Consider the following 10,942-nt stretch of genomic DNA (forward strand, 5'->3'; position numbering starts at 1 on the left):
TCCATTTCTAATTCATTATGATTGAAGTTTGCCATGTAGTGCATTCAAACAAGTTTGGATTTCCATGGTTCATTTAATTTTGGTAAAAAATTAAACTCTAATATTAGACATGTTTTCCAATCTTTACACCACGCCCACTTTTTTCTTAAAAACAGTTCAAAACTACTTTGGTGTTTCATTCCAAATTGTAAGACTGCATCAATTCAGGTTTTAACTAACCCACTTCCCATCGTTCATCCTCTGAAGAAATAACACAGTGTGGAGCTGGAGGAACACAGCAGGCTGGGTAGCATCGGAGGAGCAGGAAAGTTGATGTTTCGGGTCGGGACCCTTCTTCAGAAAATTTCTTCAGATTTTCTGAAGAAGGATCCCGACATGAAACGTCAACTTTCCTGCTCCTCTGATGCTGCCCAGCCTGCTGTGTTCCTCCAGCTCCACACTGTGTTGTCTCTGACTCCAACATCTGCAGTTCTTCCTACCTACTCTGAAGAAAATCAGTTTTATGTTTGTTGGGCAGTGGATCACAAACAGTTTCAGGATGCGAGTCTGTGCCAAGTAGGCACAGAATCATTGAGGGTAATTGTAACCATGGTCACCAGATGAATTAAGATGAGTGGAAAAGGAAATTGTAAGATTAAGGGACACTCAGCTCCCTAACATCTATCCTCCAGCTGGTAATAAAGGTAAAGATGCTCCAAGTGTATGAATCTACTTGAAGACATTAACATATTAAAGCTCTTAATCTAGAAGGTTCAAACTATGCTGAACCAGCTCCATTTGGGTTTATATTCCTTAGCAGGTGACTTGTCCCAATCTGAACAAGAGGAGACCAAACTTTTTTTAAAAAGTGGTTTCTCTAACATTGTTTGTTGCCTCATTACTTGCTCAAGCAATGGCCACTCACATTTATATACTGCCTTTGACACTACCCCAAAGTGTTTCATTGGAGTATGATCAGACCTTCAAAACTGACACTGGGCCAAAGGAGGACACATTAACAGATGCAACTATAAATCTACATAAAGTCTTTAGTCAAGTGTCACAAAATAAGAGAGGCGAAGGGACTTAACGAATAATCCTTAAAAGGATATGTGAATGAGTTACTGTGAGATGTGGAAATTCACAGAAATACTGATATGAGCTTTATAGGTGAAGGCAAAGTTGTCATAGCTCTACCAGACCATAGCGCTGCTCTCTCATTCAAGAGAGATGACTGGTGATGGTTTAACCTGAGGGTTACCACGTATCAGGCGAGGGAAGAGGTTGAGATAAAGAGTCCTTCACGGTAACCTCAGCTGGTGAGGAAATTGAATCTACACTGTTGGCATCACTCTACATTGTAAATAAGCCCCCAAGCCAACAGAGTTAATTCACCCCCAAGTGATCTTTATACCTAACTGGAGAAGCACCGGGGGAAATTCTAGGCCAACTCAACACTGTCTAGAATTTATAACCTTATTGCAGTAATGATCTTTCTTACCAGAAGGAGGAGTAGGTTTTTAATCTAACTGCTGTATGCTGGAGAAGGTCAGAAGTCACACAACATCAGGTTATAGTCCAGCAGGTTTATTTGAAATCATGAGCTCTCAGACTGTAGCCCCTTAGTCTGGTGAAATGAAGAGAAGCATATGAGCACAGAATTTATGCTTCTCTTCAGTTCACCTGATGAAGGAGTAGTGCCACGAAAGCTTGTGATTTCACATAAACCTGTTGAACTACAACCTGGTGTCGTGTGACTTCTGACCTTGTCCACCCCAGTCCAACACCAGCACCTCCACATCTGGGCTGGAGAAACAGAGCCTCTTGGAGCTGTAAAGCAAGAACTACAACCCACCACATCAATCTGACCTGTAGCCATCTGTGCTGCCCAGTACAACTGGATCTTCACAAGCAATCTTTTAATGAATAGTTTCAACATATTTTTTAACCATAAAACTAAAATACTACAGTCGTATGCCCTTGTTTGCCATGATCTGCTCGCAAAACAAAGTTTTTCACTGTACTTAGGTACATGTGACTGCAATAAATCAAATCAAACTTTACACAATAATGTTTGCTGTTTCAAACATTTCCTTGGCTTCTCATTGGACAGTTCATTGGAATGCAACATGTGACAACAGAATCTACATGCCACATCCCTGTCACAATTATTGACTGGTCACTATGCACAGGATATATTTAACACACCCTGCTGTCTACATGTTTACATCCCCTGGGGGACAAAGCATAATCTTCTATAAAGTTACAGTATTTCTGTCTTTATTCGATCCTTAGCAGGCAACAAACATTACCTACGGCAAAAAAGCAGAGTCCTACGATGTACTCTTTGTTCGCCATTGTGCCACCAATGATGCGTTGGAAAAAATCACTCTCCTTGACCACGTTAATAAGGACGGTGAGAAAGTGAGAGTAACAGGCAGGGCTCTGAGGGACACAGCGATTGAAGAGTGGGAGTGACTTGCTGAAAGAGAAAAACATTTCATTTGTCTATAACAAACACATCCTCATAAAGAAAGGATAAAGTCATACTGGAATCCAGGACAGAAAAAGGCTCTTTGGCCCTTCAAGTCTGTGCCAGTCAAAAACAACTGCCTAACTATTCTAATATCATTTTCAAGTACGTAGCCTTGAATGCCTCGTGTACACATGTGCACATCTAAATACTTCTTAAAGGTTACCAGGGTTTCTGCCTCTACCATTCTCACAGGCAGCGAGTTCCAGGTTCCCACCACCCTCAGGTGAAAACAAAAATACTTCATAGAATCCCTACAGTGTGGAAATAGGCCATTTGGTCCAACAAGTCCACACCGATTCTCTTAAAAGCATCCCACCCAGACTCACCCCACCTTACCCCATCCCTATAACCCTACATTTTCCACAGCCAAACCCACGCAGACACGGGAAGAATGTGCAAACTCCACACAGACAGCCGCCTGAGGCTGGAATTGAACCTGTGTCCTTGGCACTGTGAGGCAGCAGTGCTAAACACTGAGCCACTGTGCCGCCCACAGCCCTGCTAAGCCTCCTGCCCTTTATCTTAAATCTATGCCCTGATTATTAATCCATCCACCACAGGATAAATGCCTTCCAGTCTCTACTGTCTACGCCCTCCATAATTTTATACATCTCAGTCACAGGCCCTGATTCTCAGTCTCCTCTGCTTGAATGAAAACAACCCCAATCTATCCAATCTCTCTTTATAGGTTAAACTTCCAGCCGTGGCAACATCCTGGTAAGTCTCTGCACCCTCTCCACTGTAATCATATCTCTCCTATAATGTGGATTCAAGAAATGCACACAATACTCTATTTGAGGCATAACTACACTTTATACTGTTCTAGCATAACCCTCCTTGCTTTTAAACTCCATGCCTCAGCTAATAAAGACAAAAATCCTAAGTAATAAATTTGCTTTTATATGGCACCTCTCATCAGGTTTCAATGTGTCTCAGCAGTACTTGAAGTTTTCAAGAAGATTTGTAGCTCGGGTTGTGGATGAGGTTGTAGACATGGTAACCAAGCCAGTGGGTTTGGTTGCAAATGTTTTGTCACCCTGCTTGGTAACATCATCAGTGCACCTCCGGTGAAGCGTTGGTGTTCTTTCCCACTTGTTATTTATATGCCTCGGTTTGCTGGGGTGGTTGGTACCACTTCCAGGTCTGTTTCTCAATGGTTTGTACACAGGGTCTAATTCAATGTGTTTGTTGATGGAGTTCCAGTTGGAATACTAGGCCTCCAAGAATTCCCTGGCATGTCTCTGTTTAGCATAATCACACAAGCCAAACAGAGACATGCCGGGGAATTCCTGGAGGCCTGGGATTCCAACTAGAATTCCATCAACAAACGCATTGAATTAGACCCTGTGTACAAACCACTGAGAAACAAAACCGGAAATAATACCAAACAGCAAACCAAGGTATATAAATAACAAGTAGGACAGAACACCAACGCTTCACTGGAGGTGCACTGACAATCTTACCTAGCAGGGTGACGAAACATTTGCAACTAAACCCACCAGCTCAGCGAGCATGTCTACAACCTCAGTTGTATATATTTTTGTTTAAAAATCAACTCAAAGTTGGATGCATGTTGGTTGGTAAGAACATACTTCAGATGTGTGTGCATACCTGTGAATTTCTCTATAGGAAGATAATATTCTTATGAGAGTGCAGTAAACTATTATTCTAGGAAAATGCCAAAATAATTAATACACTTCAGTCTTTTGCTTCATTTATTTAGCAGGGTGTCAATGGAGTGACACAACAGCTGCAGTACGACTGTACAAGTGATCATTGAGAACATTTTACAGGAGGAGACTATTGACTGCCAGTAACTCATTATCACGGATTTATAAAATGAAGTCAAATAAATTCAATTAGGTATAATCATGGAGGAATGTACCAAGGTACAGCCAAGTTAATGGCTTTAACTTGTCTGGGCAGGTTATGTTCCTCTGAACTGTAAACAAACCACGATCATGAACTATAAATGTTGGATAATCTCACCTTGGAGGGACTGGTAACTCGGGACAGAGGTGAGCTGCTTTGGAAGGCTCTGTGTATTCAGAAATGTTTAAACTGTACACACACAAATAGGAACCTAAAAAGCAGAGCAAATATCAGTTTAATCATACCTGACTTCAGAGATTAGGATCAGAAACTCAGTTTTAGGAGCAGAATTTAGTTGTTTGCTGGCAAAAAGACAACCATGTTGTGATTTTTTTTGACTCCACATGCCTTTAGCAGTGCTGCACTGTTCAATTCCACGCAAGTTATTGTACAATGAATCAAAAATTACACTGACAAATTAACATATCTTCAGAATCCCCCAGAAGCCAACAGATGTGCACATTTATATTAAATATACATACACACTCTTTTATCTTCACTCAGGGCATGTGGGCATCACTGGCTGGGGCAGCATAAATTGCTCATCCCTAGTTGCCCATGAGAAGGTGGTGGAGAGCTGCTTTCTTGAACCACTGTAGGTAACCCCACAATGCTGTTAGGGAGAGAGTCCAGGATTTTGACACTCAGGAAGAACGATATATTTCCAAGTCAGGTTGGTGAGTGGCCTAGACCAGAACTTGCAGATTCGTGGTATCTGCTGTCCTTATACCTCTAGACGGTGGTGGCCATGGGCTTGGAATGTGCTACGGAGACGAGGTGACTATCTGCAGGGGATCTTGTAGATGGTACACACTGCTGCTACTGAGCGTTAGTGGTGGAGGGAGTGGATGCTTGTGGATATGGTGTCAATTAAGTGGCTGCTTTGTCCTGGATGGTGTGAAGCTTCTTGAGTGTTGTTGGGGCTGCACTCATCCAGGCAAGTGGGGAGCACTCCATCCCACTCCTGACTTGTGTTTTGCAGATGGTGGGCAGGTTTCAGAAGTTAGGAGGAGAGTTTACTCATTGCAGGATTTCTATATGGGTCACAAGTCCATCCAACAAGTTTCTTATACAGTTTGAAAGAACCCAGTTTGAAGTGATAGGACGAATAAGTATGATTAGATTTTATCTTCATACTGTGGAAAAAGTGAACACATTAAATATAGATCACTGGTATCAGGTTTAGTTTTGATGTTGGTCTGGAAGGATACTGATTGTCAAAGTCATTCAAACATCAAAGAAGGCCATTCAGCCCACGCAGGCTCTTGTCTGATTAGAAGCACCATGTAGACAAAACATTGCGCAGATCAGGGTCTTTTAAGTTTTCATTCCATTTCTATGTCTCACTAACTCAGACATTGACATACTGAAACAGACATTATACAAGAAACAAAATGGGCTGAATCTGGTAAAAATTTGCTTAAAACTTGACTTTCTCTTCTACCCATGGAAATCATGATGCTCTTCAAATTCAAATCAACTGTTGATTTGATAAACAAAATCTACCTTTCCTTTGATTCAATAAATTAAGAATGAAACAAGCAGCAATTATTACAATTTGCAAATGCTCACCAGAGTGTGGTGCTGTTCTATTGTGTTCCGATTTTCAGTTGAAATAATTGCTGCATATTTATGTTCCGCTGTTCTGGTTGAACAGGGCACTACAAGACAACAATAACCTGGACCCATGTTGGTTAAAGGCCACTCATGAATTAACATGAATACAGAACATTGCTACCGGACAAAACAGAATACTATATATGAAACATGCAAGTCCTTACTTTTAAGTGGCAGTTGTGTCACTTGGTAAACATCAACAATTCAGAAGATAATGTCACTCTCTTCAGAGGGATCAGGTTCTTGCTACTAGTTTACCACTGACTACTGTATAAGGGCTACAGGACCATAGATACTGTGGAGTTGTTCCTAGGACAGTGTGATCAGAGTTAAGAGAAAGAGAAAAATAAATATAGAGTGAGGAACAAGGCTGAAAGCTAAATAAAAACCAAAAGAACTGCAGATGCTGTAAATCAAGAACAAAAACAAAGTTGCTGGAAAAGCTCAGCAGGTCTGGCAGCATCTGTGGAGGAGAAAACAGAGTTAACGTTTCAGGTCCGGTGACCCTTCCTCAGAACTGAGACCCAGCAGCTTTAGGCAGTAGAACTTATGGAATAGCCTTTCAAAAATGTACATGGATCACGACTGATGACGTTAATGATAAAACTATACTCCAAGATGCTTAGTGATGAGGTGTCAGGCTGTGAAATCTTACTGTAAAAATAATTCAATGGATGGATAGGTGACCAAAATGTCTGAAAAGCTTTACTGCTGCAGCACACTCAAAGAGATTCAGAACTGGTTCGTTTTTCAGACATTGCAGTTTTATAAACTGATAGCATCACATTAAAACTGGAACAACTACTTACACAAACCATGGAATATTTAGCATTGTAAAGTAAATGACACCCACCATAACATCCTTATGAAAGCTGTTTAAGTTAAATTGCTGGAACAATGCAAGCAACCTTCCAATGAGATAACTTTAAGAGCAAAAATATTTTGAAAATATTTTCTGTGGTCCTTTGTGTAGTTTAGAAAACGGAGCTATCACAAATGTATCTTAATCCTGACAGAGCTTTACTCAGAGACTGGCAATAACATCAAGCTTACTACTTGAAGGGGAGGTTGGGGCAAACAGCATTGATGGATTTGAGGGGCATCTAGATAAGTACATGAGGGAGGATGGTTACCATAGACATGATTGATAAGCAGAGAAGGTGTTAATGGGTGGGAAGAAGTCCATGTGGGTCAATGATACCCACATACACCAGATAGACGGAATGATGTGTTTATGTTCTTCTGTAATTCTATGTAACTGTGCTTACCATTGTACTGAGCAAAGTGTTTCAGCTCTTCTAGACCATTCAGTTGCTCTTGAGGACAGCCAGATACACAAATAGACAATGAATTTATTTTATGATTCTTAATGTCCAAATTGCAGGTGTTGAGAAAAAATACGTGCCTGTACGGAAACAAAATATCTTGTTAGCATTTTAAAAAATAGCAATTTTTAAAACAAAATCCAGATCAAGTGCAGAAGTAGTTTCTCATCATTGAATGACTGTGTCCACACATGGTTTGTTGAGTCCAACCATCAGTTCAATGGGCACAAAGACATGCTTGCTGTCAGTGGGAACAACACAACATGTCACATACTGTCTAGATATTCACACAAATGTGCAGGGAGAGTTCCTTTTCACTGGCTTGAACAGTGTGGTTTCTGGAGGTCAGAATTTCTGTGAGCACAGTTTGGAGGAACTGCAGAGCAATAAATTGATGCTAGAAGGTTAAACTCACAGTCACCCTGAATGCAGGAGGTGCTACCTCCTCATGGTTACTGTTAGAGCATGTAAGAACAGACATAAGCCATTCAATGAGGTTGTGGCTGATCTGATAATCCTTAGCTCCACGTTTCTGACTTTGTGCCATAATCCTCAATTCCTTCGCTAATTAAAAATCTACCTCAGTCTTGAATAATGTCCCAGCTTCCGGTAAAAAATCCACAGATTCACCACCCTCTAAGTAAAGAAATTCCTCCTCATCTCTGTCCTAATTGGGTCAATGTGAAAACGACGCATTTCACCCACTCTATCCCCTGTTAATTAGCCAATCCTCTGTCCGTGCTAATACATCTCCCTGAAACCGTCTGGTCTTCTCTTGTGTAAGAACCTTTTATGTGCAACCTTATCAAATAACTTTCGAGCTCCAAATACACTATGTAATGACTCAGGAAGCCTCACCCAAAAGGAACATAATTTATTACTGAACACCAGAATAGAGCAAAATAAAGGTTGGTCCCAGCCTGGAACAGACAGATTTGCAGACCCATCCCTGGGGAACTTACACTGAACAAGCTGCACAGGAAGATTAATTAGTGATTCTCCATGGGCTTTCTGGGAGTTATCACACACTACATCCTTTTTATTCTCCGTGCTGGTTACATCCTCAATGAACTTGCTTATAGTTGTCAGACACTATTTCTCTCCCATGATGGCTGCTTGAATGTATTATGATTTTCTAATTTGCCTGTTATTTCCTTTATAATAAATTCCAGCCTGATGGACTTCAGGCTTAATTGGCCTATTGTTTCCTGCTTTCTGCCTCCCTTTCATAATAAAAGGTATTACATTCATGGTTTTCCAAATATCTAGTGAATTCTGCAAGGTTATAACCAATGCATCCACCATCATTGCAGCCAACTATTTTAAGATACAAGAATTCACATTCATGAGACTTGTTGATGTTCAGTCCCACTTGTTTCCCAGTACTTTTTCTCTAGTGATAGTGATTATTTTGGGTTCCTCACTCCATTTTGATTTTCTACGATGCTTGGATGTTTTTATGGTCTTCTACCATTATGTTGAACTGTGCTCTGATAAGACCTTGCAAGGACTATTGAAATGCCATCTCTGGATGACATTGAGCAATGAGTGTGGGAACAGGAAGTTGATGACAGAGACAGCTGGAGTGCAGCAACAAGGAAAGCAATCCACGAGTTTGAAGCAACCAGATCTAAGGCTGACAAATAGGAGAGATCGGGTTGTACCAGAGCCTTTTCAAACCAGGAGTTTCCGTGCATTAACATCTCAAGACCTTGAGGGCGAAGAACTGGTGTCTTCAGGCACCATAGATCTTGTCAACTGCTGCATAGAAAGGCTTTTCATGATCATTAGCTGTGGGCAATCTATTATGATTTTGTATTATTAGAAACAAATGAATTGGTCATTTATGAATTGATTTCATGTGACTAAACAAAACAAAAGAAAGGTTAGCATTTATTTTGTGTTTTTTTGACCCCTCAAAGTGCTTTACAAACAGCAATGTTCTCTAAGCACAGTCCCTGTTGTGATGGAGGAAACATAACAACCACCATGCAAATAGCTCGCTCTCTACAAACAGCCATGTGATAATGACCATTTCTTGTGATGTTGGTATTTAATATTAACCAAGCTGCACAAGGATTAACTCCTGGCAAATGTGTAATCTGAAAGTTAGCTCTTCAACAGTGCAGTACTCCCTCAGTGAGCACTGAGGTGTAGACTTTGATATTTATGTTCAAGACCTTTAGTAGAATTTGAGTCTTTTGATTCTGCATTACCAACCAGGCCCCTAGCTGACTACACTTCCAGTGCGTAATTTGACTGTAAAGCCATATAGGGCATAGGAGTTTACAAGAGGCAAAAGAAAAAGCTTTAAAGCCATGATTCATTGGCTTACACACTTAGCAAGGAATCTCCCAGTCTTTTTCTAAATTGGCTCTATTTTGTTCCCTCTGATTTCACCCATGGTTAGTAAATTGGAGCTGCTTATTTGGTTAGTTTGCCTTCAATCAACCATCCAAAGTGCAATGTTTCAAAAAGATAATTTAATGAATATATAGACTGTATGTACACACTGATAAATCATTTAAAAGGTACCCACTTTCTGGTGGTCATGTCTTGTCCTGACAACGAGGCTCCTTTTATCGGAGAGTTTTTCTTTCCACAAATGTTTCCAAAGCTGTCATACCCAAAGATGAGTCTTTCTGCAGAACCTACTGTCACAGAATAGCCAGCTATAAACATCTGAGTGGAGAGATCAAACAACCAGCCAACTGTCAGTAAAGAGAAAAAACATAATTGTTGTTCAACAGACACTTAGAGCTCCAAATAATGTTCCAAAATATTTTATACCTTTCTTCATGCTTCTTCTTAGAGTTCTGGAAATTAATCCCCCCTTACCTTCTGCAACTCCATTACCATCTCCCCCACCATTTCCCTCCTCCCCCAAGGGATGGCCAATAATGCCAGTCATGCCAACACAAAGGAATTTAAAAATCAAATGAATTAGTTTTGAACTTTAAACCATAATTATGTAGATAAATATGACAGCCAAACTGTACAGAGTAAAGTCCCACAAACAACAATTGAGATAAATGAGCAGCACTTTATTTTTGCTGGTGTTAGTGAGAAGGAAGACTTGTCTAGGACTGACAGATCTCCCGGCTCTTAATGTCAGAATCATTGGATGACAAGGTAGCTTCTACCCTACTGTGGTGGACCAAGAATTGGCAACTTCTGCAAATGACTCACGAGTTCTGCAAATTGCTGTAAGTATTAATAGCTCTTCCTTTTGCTATCAAATTCTTCAAACTACATTTACATTTCTCAAGGAGATTCGAGACTTGTAAACAAACCACATCTTCTGGTTCAGCTGCAGTACACTATCACATCTAACCACTGGGAACTATAGGAAAAACAATTCCATAACAACACAGTTTAAGAAGTGTTCCAAGCTGCACAGTTGTTGTCAAAACAACTGAGAAATTTCAGTGGGGGTGGAGCGAGACATATTGGTTTACATTGCCTTAGGGGTGTGTGTGCGTACGTGTTTGGTGCGTGGTGTGTGTGTGTGTACACGTCTTTGGTTTGTGTGTGCACACACGTGTGTGTGTGTGTATACATGTGTGGTGTGTGTGTGTGTGTGTGTGTGTGTGTGTGTGTGTGTGTGTGTGTG

General features: G+C 40.6%; 1 protein-coding gene across 3 annotated transcripts in view; it reads right to left on the reverse strand.

Moving 5' to 3' along the window:
• Nucleotides 1-10,942, reverse strand: part of LOC109923488 (choline transporter-like protein 3) — a 60,763-nt gene that overhangs the window by 47,912 nt on the left and 1,909 nt on the right. For all 3 annotated transcript variants that reach the window (XR_007263049.1, XR_007263050.1, XM_048601973.1), the window contains exons 2-5: nt 9,869-10,040; nt 7,273-7,409; nt 4,505-4,598; nt 2,292-2,461 (exon numbers count right to left, since the gene is read on the reverse strand). Coding sequence is in view for 1 of the 3 variants with exons in the window: in XM_048601973.1 (XP_048457930.1) it covers nt 2,292-2,461; nt 4,505-4,598; nt 7,273-7,409; nt 9,869-10,011 (544 nt within the window). In the remaining 2 variants the exon portion in view is untranslated. The remainder of the gene's footprint in view (nt 1-2,291; nt 2,462-4,504; nt 4,599-7,272; nt 7,410-9,868; nt 10,041-10,942) is intronic.

Source organism: Rhincodon typus, chromosome 10 (assembly GCF_021869965.1).
Source record: "Rhincodon typus isolate 14 chromosome 10, sRhiTyp1.1, whole genome shotgun sequence".
NCBI classification, from domain to species: Eukaryota; Metazoa; Chordata; class Chondrichthyes; order Orectolobiformes; family Rhincodontidae; genus Rhincodon; species Rhincodon typus.